This window comes from Passer montanus, unplaced genomic scaffold (assembly GCF_014805655.1).
Source record: "Passer montanus isolate IOZ18808 unplaced genomic scaffold, ASM1480565v1 scaffold1, whole genome shotgun sequence".
Classification (NCBI taxonomy): domain Eukaryota; kingdom Metazoa; phylum Chordata; class Aves; order Passeriformes; family Passeridae; genus Passer; species Passer montanus.
The window spans coordinates 17629940-17650752 of NW_024356504.1; the positions used below are offsets into that span (position 1 = coordinate 17629940).

Sequence of the window (20813 nt, forward strand, 5' to 3'; positions counted from 1 at the left end):
CTGTTGTAATCAGCTGCATCTGCATTTCTGGAGACTGAAGGTGACCTTTAATTATACAACAAACTATGACAGTGCTGCTGCTTTGAATTTCTAAAATTTCTTGCAATATGCAAAATCTACCAAAACTCAGTATTATTCAACCCATCAGTAAAATAGGGAAAACTCCTTACAGTAGAAGAGTTTCAGTATTTTCATATTCTTTTTAAACATTAACATCACTCGACTCAACACTGTCTGATGTAATACTAGTATTAGAAGAAATGATGTCTTTTATGTCTGGTCTTCAAAAGTATGAATTTTACATAGAATTTTAAGATAACCCCCTGAACATTATAATATAATGTTCAAATAATAAAACTGTGAAAGGTTAAAGTTGCACTTTTATACCAAGACATCCAAACTACCTTACCACTGCTCTTTTTTAAAATACTCTTACAGAATCCAGAATCTCTGCTGGATATGCTACTATATCTACTCCCAAGAATTTCATTGTGTCTGTGACCACAAAGCATAGAATAATTTAAACTTTATTCACATGTGTCCCGGTTGAGAAAAGCACAGACAAAGAAATAATCGATACAGCCTCTTCTTTCTATATGAAATTACATAATAGGGTCACATTTTCAAAGACATAAACAACATTTTGTGAGCTTTATGTCCTCAACATGGATTTGATCCCAAACACCTACCCAGACAATCAGAGCTCACAGCATACCTATTGTATGACAGCTAAACGTGACTAGACCAACAGAAACAAACTCCCTCATGTCTACATTGTTAATTATAGCAGAGAGGTAATTAAGTTACCCCTTGCTGCTTCCATGTAAGACAACAGGAGAACAATGGCACAGTCTGATAAGAAATGAGAAACACATGCACCAGAGACACAACAGACAGACCAGTACCAGAGCACCATGACTATCTCTCCTTGCTGGCACCAGAGACAATGACAGCTGCACTGAGGCAGTCCTAGCACAAGGAGACAGTGGAGATTTTCACCCTGTATTTCCCAATTCAAACCCAACATCCTGTGACTCAGTTCATTTGCATAATTCTCAGGTTTTCAGGAAGAGAGGAAACCATCAGTCTTTCAAACTGAATTTCCTTAACATAACTTTGGGGTGTAAAATACTCCACTGATGTCGTTTGGGGTTACTTGCACATGGTGGCCCTGAATAAAATGAGACAACATAGGGCCAGAAGTCTCCAGTAGTCTGCAGAAGCTGGAGTTCCAACAAAAACTGCCTAAAATGTCTAAGACATGGAGCCTGAAGGCTAAGAGAAGCAGGGAAGTAGCTAACAAAATTACCTTGATGAAAGACATCATGTAGCTTCCACCTAACTCCCCTTAAAGATACAATCATCACTTACATGTTCATCATTAAGAAGGTGATGAATGGCAGAACAAGCAGAAATGGAGCACAGAATGCTTTAGACATGCTAAAATTCCAAGTCAGATGTGACTTTTGCATATTCCTTCTGAGAGCTGCAGAAGAACCTGCAGTGTGGTGTATAGGGAATGTAGTGACATGTCTTTCATTAGCCAGCCACAAAGGTAGACTCCACAAGAACAAGGAGCTATCCCACCACTCCGCAGAGAATCTTAAAATGGGCTCTGGCTCACCACAAACCTGGAATCATCTACATGACAATGGTCAAGCTGCAGTGGGAATATACACAGCCTCAATCAAAAGGTATAAATGAATTCCCAACTGGAAAACACTAAAGTTTTAATTTAAGAATAAAACTGCTCAGCTTTCATGAGATAAAGATGTGTCTAGTCTGTATTTTTGCTTCTTGTTGATACTAGAAAAAAGGAAGCACTGTAAAACCTGAAGTACCAGGGAATCATTATGACATCAGAGCTGGAGCTTACATACCTCTCAGTAAAAAAGAAAGGCAAGAACATATGCTGAATGAATACACAGACTGGAAGGTGCCCAAACCAAGGCCAAGACACAGCAGATTTCAACCAACCTGTTCCTGAGCAACTAGAATAGAAACCATGTCAAAACTTGAGGAAGGAAGAAAGGGATTTGCTCACACCTCACAGGCTCACCTTCAGAGGTGTTTTTCAAGATGGGGTGTAAAGAACTCACCCATTACAGATCCCTGCTACACCAGTGTTGTTTATGGCAGCTCTGAAACTGCACTGTCACAATTCCAGCTGAAGTCTGGAAATTGAGGGAAATCCCTGGTAAAGAGAACTTTTTTTAGATCCTGTAAGGAATTTTCAGAATCTGCAAAATACTACTTTTCAATCTTTGAACTAATTTCAGGTTCTGCCCACTTTGTGCCAAAATTCTTCTAACCTTTAGAGGGTATGCAATGACTTGCCTTTTGTCACATTGCAAGGTATGAGTTGACCAAGAAAGGACAAGATTTATACATGACGTTAGGGACTGTTGGGAGAGAGGTGTAAGAACCAAGGGGACTCTGGCATTCATTGAAACTTTCAAGAATGTCACATGGAGAGCAAATCTGTCAAAACCATGGCGACAGGAAAGAGCAAATGACCCTTCCTAATGTGCTAGGAACTGGGGGTTGCCCCATGGGAAGATGCTCTCCTGGACTGCTGAGCACAACCATTACATGACAGATGTGTTTTAGCAGAACTAGACTCTCCAGATGCCCCAAGGTGGTAACAAACCCATCAAAGCCTCAGTTTATATTAATAAGCCAATCTTAAATCAGTGCAGGTACCAACTTGTAAGCAGATCCGCCAGGCCAGCCTCAGGGATGGCAAGAGCATTTGGAAGCAAGAACAGCCTCAGCCATGTAATTTTTGTCTGTCACCACTGGTCTATCAGAGCTCCAGGCGACCAACTCCTCCCAAGATGAATTCCTGAATGTTTTAAGTCAGACACAGGCAGACAGGCACCAATATGGTCACACAACCACCTCAGAGCTTCTAAGTTGGAAATGAAGGCACCTACCAATGGACACACTATTGTGCTTAGGCAGTTAGTACCTGCATGGGCATCTGTATCACAGTTTTGGATCCAGGTGTCATTCTGTCCACGCAAACCTGCTACGGACATGAAAGTTATGGGCCAGGAGGGAAAATAACCTTTCTGCTTGCCTGAATATATGTGCATTTCATCTGATAATATTCAAATCTCTTTAGCTACATTATAATGAGGTTAAAGCAAGAAAAATTTCCCCACCTCAAATATTACAAATGTCAGTAATGAGAACAGTAAAAATGTCACCACACGGAGAAAAGAGTGAAATTAGCATATTTAGAGGAGTATTATACCCATGAGTGAAATAATGCAATCAGCTAGCTGCAAGATAAAGCTAATTTGGTTTCCAACAGTTTATCAACAATACACTGCTCCTTTACATTAACAAATTTAACCAATACCATATCCTGCAAACAAGAATAATTCACACAGAATATTACACTGTGTTAATTAAATAGCTGGAATAGAAAAGGTCAGGCCATGACTGAAAGATGCGCATATGGGTTGTGAAGCTAGGAAAAGATGGAGAGATTTCAAATCAAGCAATTTAAATAAATTATTTAAACCATCATTAAGTCAATAATAAATACACTTAAATATTTTTAAGCCTATTTCGACAGCCCCTTTAGCTTGTTGCTGTTTCTCAGAAATTTCTCTTTCCTGTTGACCCATGAAAGTCAAAATATCTTGAAACCCATCATAAGATGAAGTGTCTTGGATAAGTTATCAAAGAGTTATCCTGCTTACATTCAAGTTTTCATTTGACCATGCAGATAATAAGAGGCATGAGACAAGATCTGCAGTTAAAAAGGACACCACAAAACCCCACTTGCCTTATTTCTTGATGGGTTTCCTGCCACTAGAACCATGAAACCTCCACAATTACTACAGTTAATTGAAAAATGTTCAAAGAGAGAAGTACTTTTTCACATTGTTTACTTCTGCAAATAGCAGCACTTTGTCTTTGGATGAATGCCAGCAAATCACTTAAATTATAGTTGTAACATACCCTTTTTAAATTGAAAGAACATTTTGGCATGGGCTAAACTATGCTGAGGTGGTAATTTACGAAAAAGACTTAGTAAAATGGGGAATTAATCTTATTTGGAGCTCCAAAGCACTACCAGAATATATATCAGTCACAAGCAAGTCTGAATCTCACCCTGTGTTTTTACTGTACTTTTGTCACTACAGCTGTACACAGCAGCCTCAAATTTGAGTTTGCTGTATATCCCCCATTATTTAATTGTGCATGAATTTTATTTTTCCTGGGGCATTTCCTGAAGTTTTGTAGACAAACTATAATTTTCTTTTGATCATAGTTCTGCTGATTTCAGTCAGCATATACTTCCTTGTTGTACTTTCAGTCTCAGAAACTGAGCTGCGTGGACTCAACAAAATGTGATGTCTGTTACGTTCTGAGAAGAATTTCATGGGAGTCTGAGGTTTTGGCTGCAAAATTGTGGGATGATGGCCATGTGCAAAATTCAGCTGTGCACTGCCCAGCACATCACCAGTTATGACACTGACGCTGGATGTAAAACCAGTCTGTGGGGATCCCACCGTTCAGCTCTCCTCATTTAATTACATGGGCATTTATCAGGCCAACTTCCAGACTTGGTGACAGAATGCCTAACCAAGCCATGCTGAAATACCCAATTTTTTAGGGAACATGAAGCACTGTGCAGCATACGAGCCATTAATTTTATGACAAGCACAGATGGTTGATATACAGATAAATTCTCACACAATCTAATGTAATGAATATATACTTCAATCTATTTAAATGATAATACTAATGAGCATAGTGTTCCCCACATGATGGTATATTCACCCGAATTATTTGAAAACTGACTTTTGTGCATGTTGTTCGTATTTTTTTCCCTCTCAATTCGGACCACGGTTGAATTGTATCCAGCAAAGCAACACGATTTCCTTCTCCCTTTAAGAGGACCGACACCCGAGGGATGCCCTGCTGCAGCACCTCCCTGCGCCAAGGTACCACACTGCGCTGAGGGGCCCGCGCCCCACAGGGACGTGTCGGAGGAGGAGCTGATGGAGAGGCGCGGCGGCTCCGGCCACGGGCCCGGCTATGGCCCCGCTTCACCCTCCCCATATCCGCCCTCGGCCCGGGCCTGCAGCCACGCCGCGCTGGGCTCGGGGCACCTACCCGGCGCGGGGGGACGGCAGCTCCGCGCCCCGGCCATGCTCCGGCGGCTCTGCCCGCGGGGCGGCTCGGGCGGGCCTCGCTCGGCACCGCCTTCGGCGGCTCCCCGGCTCCCCGCCGCCGTCCCCGTCCCGCACACCCCCGCTGCCCGCCGGCGCGGCTCCCTCCCCGCGGGCGGCAGGCTCGGCTCTCCTCCGCGGCGCCGGTTCCCTCCTCCCCTCGCCGGCGGAGGAAGGAGGCGGCCGCCGGCCCTCCCCGACCGCGCATGCGGCAGTGCCGGGCCGGGGCAGCGCTGCCGCGCTTGGGGGCTGAAGTGTGGGTGTCCCTTCCCCCGGCCCCGTCCCCTCCTCCCCTGCGGGCCCCCGGCAGCGCCCCCGCAGATGGGCTTGGGCTGGAGCAGCGCGGAGGAGCGGCGGCCCCTCCTGCCGCCGCCGCCGGGCGGGGGTCCCGGCGGGGCGGCTGCCGCCGCTGTCGGGCCGCGTGTACGGGCGGCGGTGGCTGGTGCTGCTGCTGTTCTCGCTGCTGGGCTTCGCGCAGGGCCTGGTGTGGAACACCTGGGGCCCTATCCAGAACTCGGCCCGCCTGGCCTTCGGCTTCAGCGGCTGGGACATCGCCCTGCTCGTCTTCTGGGGGCCCATCGGCTTCGCGCCCTGCTTCTTCTTCATGTGGCTCATGGACAAGAAGGGTGAGCGGGGCCGGGGGCGGCGGGGCCGGGGGTTCGGGAGTCCCCGACCCGCTCCTGTGGCTTTCCCCGGGCCAGGCGGGGACGCCGTGGCCGTGTCCCCCGGCGCCGCGGTCCCGTGGCCGGTGAAGGGGACGCCGCCAGACTGGGGACACTCGGCCCCAGTGGCCTCGGCCTTAAAAAGGGTTGCCTAATACTTAAAAGGCATCATGACTGCTGTTTTGAGTGCTCTGCCCAAACGAAGACACATCAAAGTCCATTCACAAGGAAGATACTTAAGCTGAGCGGAATTAGGGCATCTGACGTCGCATGGGAGGTGTGGGACTGGAGGAGTGAGCTCCAGTCCGGCACTGCCATCCTGCTGTTTGACCTGAGATGGTCGTGATTTCTGGTTACCAGCTGTGAAACAAACACGCATTGATGTTTCGATCAAGTAATGCCAGTGCTCAGGGTGGCCATTACGTCTCGAAAGAAGTTCTTCATTTTTAAAAGCAGGCTGAACATGAAGTCGGTGGTTTTCTTTGCATTGTGCTAGGGAGATACAAGTGCAGGGAACACAGAGAAGTTGCACTTTGGTGTTTCAAAGAGGACGACAAGGGAGAGTTTCCTAATTTGTGTTCAGGCCATTGCATCTCCATGGCAAACTTACAAAAATGGTGTTTGTCTCTGGAGAACTTCTCCAGGGTCTGCATGGTTCCTCTGTCATCACCCAGGGGACTGTTCCAGTGAGGTCAAGTACCTATGTTTGCAGATTTCAGCTTTTGGCCCTAAATCCACTGAAGGGATTTCTTTTAATTCCTGTTTAAACAGACCTCTAAACAGGAGATAGCCACCAGTGGACCCTCGTGGCTCCTGATCCTAAGTGCTACTTATTCCATTTATTTAGGAATTAATAGCTCATTTGTGGGAGAGGAAGGGGAAGAGGAAGGGAAAGTGAAAGCAGGCAGGGAGAAAAGTTGTATTTGAGAAGGCCTGTTTCAAAACTGGAATTACTTTTCCTAAAACTGAAGAGGCATTGGGGGAATAAAATTTCCTGGGCTGAAAGTACATTCTGGAAATGAGTCCATGGTGGCTGTACATCTCTCAAGCAGTTTACACTTAAGTTGGCAATATCTGTCTCGACTGATACATAATAGTGTTGTTAATGATCTTCAAGTAAGTTGCTTTGGTTTGTATGGTGAAGACTGACTGCTCGTGGCATGAAGGAAATAAAGGTAAATGTGAACCTGTGCTTAGAGAGCTGTCTGTATTTTTGTTTCTACATTTTCTGTGTAGTTGATCCTGAGCAAGGCAAAATAACACCGGAAAAGTTTTGAAGCGATTCATGGGAAAAGAAACTTCAGTATTTTGTTCTTGTGTATTATGAGTAGTAGTGTAGTTGTGGGATTTCTTGGTTTCATGTGTAGGTTGTTTTGATGAGAGTATGTATACAGGTGTTTTTCGCATTTCCTTAACTGATTGCTTTGGAGGGGTTTTGTTTGTTAGTTGTTTAAATTCCCATGTTTGTTGGAGGTGCAGATATGAGCAACTCCTTTGCTCTTGGTTTGTTGCTGTCCTGATTGAGAGAATGTTGGTAGGTAACCTGAACAGAGCATCTCTGCTCATTTGGCTGTGTGCATAAGGAGCATATGGTCACTGGAGCAAGTTCTTTCCAGATCAACAGATTTTGTGAGGGTCCTGAATGTTTTCTGATATTTGTTTCATGTTGTTTTCTGAGTCTGGGTGATTCCCACGGAGAGTGTGGTGCTGTTCATTTTGGAAGTGATGGTGGAGTCCTGTCACTTTGTTCATCATGGAGCAGAGAGGAGAGCTACCGAGCCCCGAGTCAGCATGGGGCACCCTTCACTGGAGGCATCTTGTGGGGAGGAGTTACCCACTCTGTGAAGTCCATGTGTTCCAGGAGGATCTTGACTCTCCTGCTTTGAAGCTGTGAAGTTGGTCTTGCAAGGGTAGTATTTCTCTTGCTTGCTGTTACACCAGATTTACTCTGGAGAAGCTACACCATTTACTCTTTGACTTCAATCATTTGTCACTGGAGTTGGCTAGTAAAGGAGCTGTCAGGACAAAATGTATTTGTGAAGTGTCAACATGTAAAACCTGGCAAGTATCAGAAGTATGACACTGTAGATGAGGCATGTCAGAATCTGAGAGGAGATTGTGCTGTTAGATAGTCCTGTACTTCACAGTCAGGTAAATCTAACTGATAAGTAGCTGCCTGCTGTCACTTAATCTGATTTTGTGTTCCGATGCTTCAGAAGGAGTTCAGAAGTATTGGTCTTTTTGATTTTTAGTTGTACATTTGCAGCATATAGTTCACAGCATAAATCCATATCCGCACCTGACTTCTGTTGTGCATTTTGTGCACCTGCTCCTTGTTTCAGTACTGGTTGCAAAGGTTTGGTCACTTTTTTTTTCTTTTTTTCACTTCTTAACTAATTGGAAGTTGAAAGAATAAATATTCATGAATAGGCATTCTAATAGTTACAAGAAGCATTTCTTTGATTCCATGATCCAGTTCCATTATAGCTTCTCAGAGAAGTGTGGGGCCCTCCGAGAGGAAAAGACAACAGCAGTGTTTATTTTTAGTGAGAGGTGTGCTAAATAAGCTCTTTTCTTCAGTTCTGTACAGAAGGGTTTTAGGAAGAAGGAAATACAAATTTTTTTGTTTTCTAACCTAGAAAAGCTTACTGGCCTTTGTGACCTCTTTCCTTGTGGCCTGCTGAGGGTATCTCCTGGATTCCTTCTGAAGGCCTGGCTGCAGCCAACCCAAGCTAGGCAATTGGGGAATGGCAGGAATATGTGGACTGGGAAAGGAGTACAGATGGTGTCACTTCTGCCTCCCCCAGGAACACCTCATGCCTCCCCTGAGGATGACCCAGAAGGGGTCTTGGTGCCAGAAGCAGCATGACAAAAAGTCTTGATTGACTTACGGCCATGTTTCTATGGATCTATAGGGATATCATATTTTTTATGAAGTTGAGGATGATTTTTTCATCAGGAAGGTAGTGATGGTCTTCACAAGACTTCACAAAGAATATCTTACTTGAAGATCTGAGCAGACTCAGAGAAGACATTTTTTGGAGGGTGTCCAATACTGTTTTAAAGGGTCTTTGAGGCACTGGAGGAAGCCTGGATTTACCCCATATCTCTCTAAACTGTGTAAACTGAAAGCTGCTTTGTGTTTTTGCTGAGCTCTTGTGCTCAAAAATACATTCATTTTCAGATGCACAGTGAGGTTCACATGTCACAGCTGAAAGTTCTTTGAGGAATGAGCTCTGTTCCTGTTCCTGCCTCCCAACTTCCTCTGGCTGAATTGTGCCAGCCCTTGGGCACTCCTGGGGGTTTCCATGTTCCTTGGCTGAGTGCTGTATAAGGACAGTGGTAGTGGTGGCATCTGTCATGTTTCTTAGTCTTATTCTGGGATGGGTGCATGTTGAAAATCAGCAATTATAATTGCATATGTCACTATTGAGTATGAGCCATTTTGGGTGGGTTTGAAAACATTTCGGTGCTAGGATTAGAGGTGTTGTCTTGGTTGGTTTCCTAGTGAAGAAAGGTGAAAAGATAGAGGCTGCCATGGAGTTTATTTGGTGCATTTTCTTTAGCAATAGGATTAGAGAGTCCTTGTTTAAATTTTAATTATCTTTAGAAATTTAATAAGACTGAAATTAAGTGGGAAATTACTTCAGTGTGCTATTGGGTGGACCCTTGTTGTTTACATGATTAAAATTAGCTACAATTTGTCACATGATGCTTGAGTGTTTATGTACATTTTGTGCCTTGAGTGTTTCATTTCCTGAGAACTGTAAATACAACCACACAGGAGTGTTAGGATGTTTATATGTCTAAGTTGAAATCAAAAACTTACATGCTTCCCTGGATCTGGTTCACCAAGGGGGTTTTATTAAGCTCCTAGTTACAAAGTGAGACCTAGAAGCAATATATGTCAGTCTTCATTATGTTCCCATATAAGCAAGAAGAGGCAATGAAGAGTGAAATATTTTATGATAATTTACATTAAATAAATCTGATAGAATGGTGATATTTTTCATTAATTTTTGGAATGCAGTGAACGGTTTTATATTGAATTTGAAGATGAGACTTATTACTTGTAAAAGTGGAATGTAATCTATTTCTTGGTCCTTTTTATGAAATTATATATGCTTATGTGGGTTGCATAGACAATCTTAGTAACTTTATTTTGCTGAAATTGAATTTACACAGCAATGTTATTCTAGTGATTATGTTATGAAGTAAAGGGAAAACTTCAATAATCAGATTCGGGTTTTAATGAAGATTGGCTCGTCCATTGACACCATGAAAGTTTTTATCTCTAAGAGTAGTTATTTCTTTCCTGAATACCAAACTCTTTATTTTATTCCTGTCTCCTAAATCATGCATCTTGGTTTCCTGCTCTGAAGACATTTGATAGTTCTTTGTCTTCCACCTGGGAATTCTGAGATTAAATCCTTTAATGCAGTTTGACAAAATTATCATGAATACTGAGTACAAGTACTAAATCAGACCTTACTAATACAAAAAATGTTCTTAATAACTGTTCTCCCTATAAAATAAACCACATGATGTATAAACAGAATTGTGCATGGCAGCTTTCAACAAAAAAAAAATACAAATAAAAAAAATAACTTAATAACCCTATAAAATAAACTACACATGATGTATAAACAGAATTGTGCATGGCAGCTTTCATGTCTGAAGTTCCTGGATTGTCACTTGGTACTGCGTGCTTACGCTGGTTTTGCTTTCAGGGGACCTTTGGATGCCTCTACCTCACATGTGGGGTCACTGGGACATAAGGGAGGTGACTCCAAGTGAGCTTGTTTTCTACTGAGATTTTAGTCTAGGAGATGTTTGTGAAATGCCTTTGGGTTTATTTTGAGATGTGACAGTGGGTACAGAGAGAAAGCAGGCTGTCGTTCTAGAAGTTGGTGAAAGCATGAATGGCCAAGTGAATCCAGCAGGTGGGGATGATTTTCTTAAGTGTTTCCATTATTGGCATTTCAGAGTCCTCTGTCATTCAGGCTTTTGGACAGTATAAATTGGAGCATGTTACTAATAACTTAGAAGAATTGCTGCAAGTGAAGTTGCTGATAGGTTCCACTGTTGATATAGATGGATTGTGCGAAGTAATTTCCATAGTGGCACTCAGAAGAAAATGGGAGTTTTTGATGGAAGTATTCATAGTTTTGTCATGCCACAGGTGCTTAACAGAAGGACAAAAGAGGTGACTTGTGAACCTTGAAAGTCTGAGAATTTTCACCTTTGGCAGAGAAATGCATTTTCATCTCCTTTTTGTCATGATCTCAGATACAGATTTTTCTTATCTCAGATTCATGACTGCAAGATGAGTGAGTGCCCAGTACTTCAAAGTGACCAATTTGATAATTCATCTGCTAAGTTCAAGCGTGAGCCTCGGCTAAAAACATCTGGGATAAGACTTGGCCTAAGGCTGTAAGACTTTAACTTAGTGACATCAAGGCAAAAGGATTTACATGCTTCACCAGTAGAAGTTTTTAGGCATTCTGACTTTGGTAGGTTAGTACAGCCTACAAGAAATACCCATGGGAAAACTTACAGATTCAAAAATGTGAGTAGAATGGAAAGGGAGCAAGTAAGAAAGGCAAGTTTGATGCAGAGATTAGAGAGTAGTCTCATAATAAACAACTGATTCTACTTAGTATTTATGGTGTGAGGATCCAGTAATTATGATTATTAGAGAGATGCCTCTGCCTGAATTAAGGTGCAAATGAGACCATATGTTCAAGTCTGTCATAGGGATTTTATTTAACATAAATGTGAGGTAGAGAGAGATAGAAATAAGAAAAAGAGAGGGAGAAAGGGAGTGACAGATTAAGTAGAAAGGTGTCACTACCCACAGATCCAGACAACATCCCCCTGGTCCTCTTCTTGTCTTCTCAGTGCTGGGAGTCCCGAGGTCACGCCAGACTTTCACCATCTATACATTTTAGCAAACAAAGGAATCAGTGCTCTTTTGGCTACACAGTTCTTTTATTCTATTGGTTAAATGGTGCGCTCTATTCCAATGTTAATTAGTCCCATGTTCAGGCTTTCTCTTTTGAGTTGGTGGGCTTCCCAACTTAAATGGGTGGGCTGTGGTCTCCACCTGCTGGACCCAGTCAGAACTTTCAGCCCAGTTGCTGTGTTGGCTTTCAGTGTGGATTCTTTGTGTTTATTACCAGTGCTCCCCCAGCTTGTTTTCTCTTCCTAGTCTGAGATAATTGGAAATAGTACCACCTTTATCTTATCCTGAGTTCCCATCAGGTGGCATAATTTACCGTCCAAATTTCCAGGAATTCATGGAGTCATATTCAAGGGGGAGGGGTAGGATGGGGAGCTTGGTGGTCACAGATGAGCAGTTGCTTCTTTATACCGTTTGCCATCGTGGGCAAAGTCCTTAAAGGCTTTTCAGGCTATTATGACCTTTATGTCTCTTACAAATGGCAAAGGTTTTAACTCCAGCAAGAGCAGCAAGAAGCTCTTTGGGGTTGAATGAAAGTTAAATGAACTTTGGGCTTCAGCTAAGAAAGGAGCCAGAGGAGAATGCCTTGACTCAGGAAGTGGAAGGTGCATGTATTTGGTGAAAATGCAAGTGGTTGATACACTTGAACCAAATACAAAAGAAGTTTGATGGAGAATACCTGTTTTACTGCAGTCTGCCTCTCTCATCCTGTAGACAGCTATTGTATGCTATTAATGGTCCATATTTCATTATCTTGTAAGTGATACTGATCCACACCTATCAAATCCTGTGAAAGGGATTAATTTTCATACGCTAACAAATCTTGGAAGAAATGAGATGAAGTGTTGCTTTTCATGTGGAGAGATGAAAGGAGCAATTAGCTGAATATAGGTAAATCCCACCAGAGCAGGTATTTGATCAGCTTGGTTTTACAAAATTTATTTTGATGAGTGCTGGTGTGCATATTTGTATAGACATACTTTTCCTCTGTATCATCAAAAGAGAAGAAAAAGGAAGACTGAACCAAACTTGGCTTTTGTTGCTAAATTTTATATACTGTGGCTACATGAATGTCCACAGTGTTTGTGCAAGTGCTTCCAGAAGTGAGACTCATTAGAGAATTGATTGGCCCACCCTCCTTGGAGTCAGGCATGCTGCAAAAGACCAATTGATACACAGTGATTAGCAACACAGAGTGCTTTAATTGGGAGCTGGTGAATTGTATTAACTTGGTGCTGCTCTGGTTCATCATAGCAATGCTGGCTTGTTTCTGTAGTGCTTCCCATACGTCCTGCTGGGCCAGGTTGAGTTGAAAAGCATCAATTGTGGGTGTAGATAGATTTCCTCTACTGGAGCTAGGTCTTTCTTTTGGGTGGGGTTCCACCCCAGCTCTGATTGCTGGTGTGTTTCCATGCATTCTCTTTGTGCTGCTCTCCTATGCAGCTGCTGTGCCCTTTGCACTCTTCACACAGGTCTTTGCAGCTCTGTAGGGGTACTGGGACAGCTGTTTAAACACCACGTGCTGAAGCATATCAGGAAGCTGCATACTTCATTCGAAGGAACTTTTCCATGGTGGAAAGAAAAATAATTCTATTTGCATATAGTCATGTGACAATAGTAATGGCCCTGTTATCTGGGATAACACTCTTGGGCTTCAGTGCACTGCACATACAAGCACAGTAATCATACATACAAGCACAGTAATCATGGAGTGACAGCCATAAACTCAAACACAAGGAGTTCCACATCAGCCTGAAGAAGAACTTTATGTTGTGGGTGGCAGAGCACTGGAACATGCTGCCCAGGGAGGTTGTGCAGTCATGTCTCCTCACTGGAGACACTCAAAATCCATCTGGATGCATTCCTGTGTAACCTGCTCCGGGTCACCCCCTAGAGAGGTTGGACTAGAGGATCTCCAGAGGTCCCTTGCAACAATAACAATTCTGTGATTCTGTATGGAACTTGATATACCTTGGTGTTGGGCAGTTGATGAATAGGGAAATAATTTACCAGTGTAAAATATGATCCCTTGCTTCTCTTACGCAGCTGCTAACACAAGCAGAGTTAAAGCACTGAGGCATCCCTGAACTGGGTCAGGACACAGGTCCAGATAGGAAGATATTTTGTCAACAGCAGCTTTTAGAAATTGACTACAGGGGGTGTAACACTAGGGCAGCTGTGCACTGATACCTCCCTTGTTGTATGCTCACATGTTTTTACTACTTCTCATAACCTTCTCTTGACCCAAGTTTCTTTCCAATCTGACTGCTTCTTCTTTACTTCCTACCTCACCTGTCTTGTGGTATGCCCATCTTGTCCTCCTATTTTCCTCTATTCTCAACTCCTCTTGGTTGTTGAGGAGTAGGAGAGGTTGGATGCAAGAAGCTCAAAGGGCTCAAAGGAGTGGGAAAAACCTGTGGATAGATGAGAAGAGGGAGAGAGGGGAGAGTGTAGAGCAAGGTGGTGGGTGAAGTGTGGGAGGCACAGATGCAGAAATAGGATCTGGAGCCACAGGGCAAGAAGTGCTGGGAATGGGAAAGGTGGAGCGATGAGTTGAGTAGGAGGCACAGGGAAATGGATACTTTGAGGGGCAGTAGGAAATGGGGCTGCAGCAAATGGGGAGGGGGCAGAGGCCTGCACAGCAGTGCAGGTCAGCAGCATGGCTTCTGTGAACTGTCTTGAGAGATGCTTTTAAAACCAGGAGCTGGGAATCTCTTTGGACACAATTGACCTTTTTTGCCTTTTCTTATCTCCAACAAGGTCTCGGTGTTTTGCCGCTTCACAGCCAAACCTCTGAGCTCTGCTTGGCTGTGTCTGTTGTCAGCCAGAGGGTGAGCTGGCCGTCCTTTAGCCCTGCCTGCCCCGAGGTGAGGTGGCCGCAGCTCCTGCTGGGGCTCCCTGCGGGCACTGCTGACGCAGAGCAGGGCGGCTCTGCCTTCTTGTGTGGCTTGGGTGGTGACGGAGGGCTGGCCTCGTGATGGAGGCACCCGTGGGATGCAGAAGAGGATGTAGCCCCTCTGGCTGGTATTTCCCTTTCTGGAAAGCCTTGTGGAATGAGACAAAAAGTGCTACAATACTGTTTTGCTTTGCACTGCCTTGCTGCATTTGAAAAACACTGAAATTTTGCCAGTCTCCTTTTTTTTTCTGGGAGTTTTTAATAGTGTGACATCCATGCTGCATAAAGGTAGCTGGTACTAACTTTTTAACGTGAATGACAACAATAATTTCTCTATTATCAAAGTCCCCTGGGGTTTCTCATAGATTTTATTATGGAAGTAGTAAAGTACTTAGGAAAGTTGTATTGCATTCATTTTGCTAGCTGTATGTTTATACTGTATTTATAATCCCAAGCTATTAGTTTAGAATTCTATTAAAGTTAAAAAGAGCAGATCAGCTGTTGTTCTGCAAAAGCTGAATCTATTTCCTTTAAAGAAAACTGATATCTTTTCTTCAAAGAATTACATGAGATTTATTTTTTCTATCAGAAGAAACTAGGTATGAACAAAGAAAGACCATTTTCACTTGGTAATTCTGAACTTATTGTACTTTACTCATTTCTGAATTCTAGTAAAAGCATTACAAAACTGCATAAACAAAATCATTTTTATTCATTATTTTCAGCAGATGTTGTTTTTAGGAGTTAGTTTCATGTTACTTTTTAGGAGTGAAAAACAAGTCTGAAGCAAACACAAAAATGAGGTTCATTACTTGTTAATAAAGTTTGGATATTTTCTGCATTGCTGATTTTTCACCTGTGCTTTTTTTTAATTCTGGTGAGAAGTGCCTTGCTTGTGGGAAAGGAGCCATGTGAAACAGGGCTATTTGCTTGCCTTTTCAGACTGACAAAACTGTGCATACATAACACAGGTCCTGAAATAATCTTCCCTGCTGTGAAAATTTGTAGTCTGACATTGTCAAATAAAAATATTTGGCTTATATAAAATATTTGTTTAAAAACCCCCAAGCCCCCAGAACCATGGTCAGTGCTGAGAAGAGCAGAAGTAAATTGAAGAAATAATGTTTTGGCAGCTGTTTCATTATTTTACAAATTTTCTTGGAGGGTGTTTGAATTCCACTGACAGCTTGGTATAGCCTTAACTGAGCAGACCAAAGACGTGATAAATTCTTTAAGAAGTTTTTTACTTACAATTATATGATTATATATTATAAATAATATATTCCCAGTGTCAGGGAAATTGTGGATTGCCTTGCCTTTCTCCTAGTGGTGACATTCAGAGCTATTCCATCACTTCCTGTCATAACTTTGGTTTTTTGATGCTTCCTGCATGCATGTGCTCTTGTAGCTCTGTAGCTGTAATTGTGCTGCAGGAGCTTGTGATCACTGCTCCAACTTCCTCAAAAGCTGTAAATTAAGCTTTCTCATGCAGATTTTTAGTAGAGAGGGTTTTTTAGATTTTTCCTGTTTTCAGAGCTGGAGATCTGTGACTCAGCCAGAGGGAGTGATGTGTTTTGAAAGTGAGAGGTCTTCTGCTTTTTGCAAAGAATGCTGGTGTTGTTCTGGAATACAGGTCATCAAATAAACCACAGTTAGAAACTTCTGGTTTGCTTCTTTATTTGTTGATGAGAGCCATCCCTTTTAAATACTTGAGAAAGGTGGTGGTGTTATAGTTTTAATTAATCACATGAACCTAAAGAATTGATCAGGACCCTTAAAAATATGATGGTTTTCGGACTCATTACAGTGCTGCAAAAGATGTCTTTTAGAATGAACTATGTACCCTAAGTAGTGCCTGATGCATTTTAATGTTCAAGTAACACTGAAACTGTTCACACGGAGAAAATTTGAAAGCTCACTTCAGTGACCTTTCCTATAAGTGCATGGATATTACATTAGTGAAGCTCTTGCAGCTCTTTATTTCCCCCCCTCACAGCAGGGATAATAAAAGGAAGAAACCTTGCACTTAGTGTCCTGCTTAGCAAATGCACTAGGCAGTATTTAATGGAGCTGCCAATCCTTGCTGCACAGTTGCTTCTTGATACTCTGTTAAGGCAAAGCAAAATGCCTCTGTGCTTCTTAAAAAGAAGAGTTTCATGCACCATTGGGTGCTGTAAGTACTATCAAGGTAAGAACAGAACACCTTGGGAGTTTCATGCACCATTGGGTGCTGTGAGTAAGTACTATCAAGGTAAGAACAGAACACCTTGCCTGGCAGATATGTGTGAGAGGGATTGTTTTTGCTCTCTGTTGTCACAGGTAAGGCTCTGTAAGTTAGTGGTGTGTTAACTGAGCCTGCTGTGCAACTGGGAGTCCTTGAAAGGGGTGGAAAGAGAAAAGCAAGTGCTTCCCTCCCCTTGTGTGATGCTGTAAGTGCTTCAGTTGTTGGTGCTCACTCAGGAGAGTTAGAGTGAAGGCTTCTTGTGTACTTTCTGTCAGCTTGTTAGTGACATCCTTTCTTTGGCTTCAGAGTTAGGAGGGAGCTTTAGTCCCCAACTGCGTTACTGGCCATTTTTGTTAATTGCTCTGTGTGTCTCTATGTACACACTAGCACGTGCCATTATGTAGATTCAATTTTATCAAATTGCAAAGATGGATTCAATGATTCACCTGAATTTTCATGTTTTATTAGATACTGGTGTTGAGAGTAGAAAGCAGCCACCTGTGGTGAGAGAAGAAAGAATAATTCATATAAGTGTGTGTTAATGTCACAGATTTGGGATGTACTTCAATAGCTCTTTTTTGTTGTATCCCAGCACTGCAATCAGCTCAGGTGAAGAGAAAACCTGATTTAGCAGACTTTCTAATGCTAACTGAGACTGGCTCCTGCTTCCCTGTGTTCATGGCCTAAATAAACAAGGCAGAGGGCAGGAGGAAGAGAGAAAGGGGAAGCAGAAGGGAAGTAGCCTGCCCAATTTCATATGACATGTTGAGAGATGTCCTGCTCCCCCAGGCCAGTGCTCTCTTCTCTCAGAGATGCTCTGCAAGCATTAGGGAGAGGTTCATTGCACTTGGATTAGTTGCAGATAAAAGGGATGCTTTCTGCAGTAAAATGTGTAATAATTGGCTAAAATAATTGGTCTCCTTTGAAACCAAGAAACGTGTTATTAAGGAATAGGAGATATTCTAATAAAGGGTCTAAAACTGATTCTAAAATCGTCATTTTGATCTTCAGGCAAATACCATTCAGCTCAGCACTTTGTTTATCTGTTCAGGCAAAATGTCAGCCTCTGGATTGCTGAATAGAATTTACAGCATTTGTATAAACTCGCAATGCAGATTTCTAATTTACATATTTTGCCTTTTTTCCCATTGTTTGTGTTAAACTGTTAGGATGCTTCAAAATCCTTCACTACCGTGTGGAAGGAAGCTTCATTACTTGTAAGCTACCTTTCTACTTTTTTTGTATATCCAAAAGCTTATATTAAGCCTGTTTAGTTCTTAAAACCAGGACTTTTTTGTTTACAGTACCGACTTTTAAATGGCTGCACAAACTCTGAAATATTGCTTTGTATTTACATGTGTAGTGTGTCACCAACCGTGGTTAAATCTGTGGTAGTGGAGCCAACTCTCTAAAGAATTTGCATCATTAAGTCTGTAATAACTAAATGTAGAGGAGTAGAGAGCAGGAGAATTAAGTGATACTTTCCTTGACATATTTTTGGAGATTGATTATGTGCTTGCCTAATATGCTGGGATAATGTTAAAAGCAGTATAGGTCCACTGTTCACATGGACTTGGCTACATCCATGCAAATGAGATAAAAGCACCCTGCAGCTCTTGACGTGGTTGTTTTAGCTTGTTGTTCTTTTTAACAGGTGCAGTCAAGTTCTTATATCTACAGTAAACAGAAAAATAAGGACTTCAATATGCTTTAGTGAGTGTTGGGGAGAGGTCTGTGTGGAGAAGAATAACTTAAAAACAGGAACAGTATTTACAATACAAACCACAAGTGAACTGTGCAATTTGACTGTGTAGTTAAGTGTCTTGGTTTCCTTACAGTTGGGGTGAACATAAAAAAAGATACAGCAGCTCAGGAATTGCAGAGTGGCTGTGTCATTGTTGTAATAACTCTCAATTGCATTCTGTTTAGTTTTGTTTCTCACAATTATGTTCTGCCAGCTTCCATATCTGTTCTAGTGGTTATATGTGTTCAGTTATCTCTCTCATAAGTGTCTTCTCTGTGAAACACTTGACAGGCTAAAATTTGTGCTTTGAGTCTCTGAGCTATACTGTGGGTTTTTTTACAAAATTCTTAACTAACCTCAGAATTTGGGAGGGATAGCCTCTTTACAAGGATGCACATGAGGATGTTTGTGCAGAGTGCATGTTCTTCATCTGAGAGGTACCCTGGAAAAAAGAAAGCATGTGTATTGGCCCTCATGCTTTCAGTTTGCACACAGCCTTGCTAGGTCTGTCCAACAAGTGCGAGCAGCAGAGATGACTTTATCTTTGGGTCAGACCTGGCTGTTGACATCCATCTGTTTTCCTGATTTGGCAGGGACTTCCCTGTGGGTTCCCCCCATCAGTGGTGATGATACTTCTGGGATTTTGGCTCTACTGAAATTTTTACCCTGATGAGAAAGTTTGTACAAATCACAGGAACTATTTTACTTCAACTTACTGTGTTTGTGTACAGAGTTTGCTTTCTCAAATCTAAATTTTGCAAGTAAATCTATATAGAAATGTCAAACTCCTGCTGATAGCCTTGCTGTTAACTGGGCAGCAATTGCTGACAGATTCTGTTGCAACAGCTGTAAGATACTATAAAGAGAAATTGCCCCTCTGAAGATCATTACCTCCTACGTCTACATTTCAAGAAATTTCTAGTACATATTTCATATGAGTATCTCAGTCTGCCAACTGTTTGTCAGACAGAAATTGGAGCAGTGTCAGGTGGAATCTGCCCTGCAGTCCTCCACTGAAAGGTGGAACTGGACTGTGTTGTGGATTAGTACAGAAAAACATCTTCTTGTGCCTTAGACAAGACTGAGGGTTGAAATGTAGCTCTGGGTTTAATTTATTTCAGACAGGTTCTGTATGATACAGCTTGGTTCTTACATTTTGATGCCAGAAGGATGCTGTCACCTGTCTTGCAGAATGTTTAAATTGAGTTACTTTCATTTTCAGTCCGAAAAAATAATGTACTCAGGTCCTAAATCTTTCCAGTTGAAATTGGGATGCTGTCTTGGCAGTGCCACATAAAGCCAGGGAAATGAATGGAATCACTTGGCTTCAGCTTATTTTAAAAACAGAGTTCTGAAATGGGGCAATAACAGAAGCATCAGCATCAAGTACTCAGGGAGAAAGGCAGGTCCAGGTTGAGCTTAATAGCACCAGTGATATCTTGGCCATCAAGCCAGGATTAGAGCATGCTGTAAATGGTGCTGATGACACCGTGGTGGTGGGCCCCATCACTGGATGGGCCATTCATTTAAGAGCTGGACTCAGTCCTTGTGGGTTCCTTCCACCTCAGAATTGTCCATGAGTCTGTAATTTTGGATTAGCTACATAAGACCTGGTAGTTGTTCTCTCTTGCATGCAGTGTTTGTATTTGGTTCCCACTTTTTATTGATGCTGTTCTTGAGAATGCATTTATTTTCCATTCAGTTTCCAAACACAATTTATGCCACTCTGCAATCAAGTGCCTTTGTGGAATCTGAGGCAGGCCCAATATACTGACTTTTCAAGTTTATTCCATGTGTTAGCAGAAAGACTGGGACCACATCTCAGCTATGAAGTATTTTTACATCAGTGAAAAGGTTCTTTTCTTTTGAAAATTGTATTGCTTGATGCAAGGATGCCTCTTCTGGAAGAGGATTGCCACTTATCCTCCTTAATGGCTGTAGTCAATTTGGCAAAGAGCAGGCGCAATGCAAGTTTTATTCACTGTGTTTAGTAGAAAGCAAATTTTTTTGGTATTTTAATCATGGCAAAGATAATTGATGTTATGAGAGTAAATGTTGCAGCTATTAGTATAATTCTGCTAGAATTACATTAAAAATCCAAAGATTCTGGAGGATGGCATGTGTGTGCAGTGC

General features: G+C 42.3%; 2 protein-coding genes across 3 annotated transcripts in view; one reads left to right on the plus strand and one right to left on the minus strand.

Annotated features, from left to right (window-relative positions):
- Positions 1-5230, minus strand: part of HSPBAP1 (HSPB1 associated protein 1) — a 40896-nt gene extending 35666 nt beyond the window's left edge. For both annotated transcript variants that reach the window (XM_039729624.1, XM_039729454.1), the window contains exon 1: positions 5137-5230. In XM_039729624.1, coding sequence (XP_039585558.1) covers positions 5137-5173 — 37 coding nt within the window. In that variant the 5' untranslated portion in view covers positions 5174-5230. The remainder of the gene's footprint in view (positions 1-5136) is intronic.
- A 5-nt stretch (positions 5231-5235) lies between these two features.
- SLC49A4 (solute carrier family 49 member 4) overlaps positions 5236-20813 on the plus strand; it is a 66091-nt gene continuing 50513 nt past the window's right edge. Inside the window, 2 exon segments of the mRNA XM_039729758.1 lie at positions 5236-5569; positions 5571-5818. Coding sequence (XP_039585692.1) covers positions 5514-5569; positions 5571-5818 — 304 coding nt within the window. The 5' untranslated portion in view covers positions 5236-5513.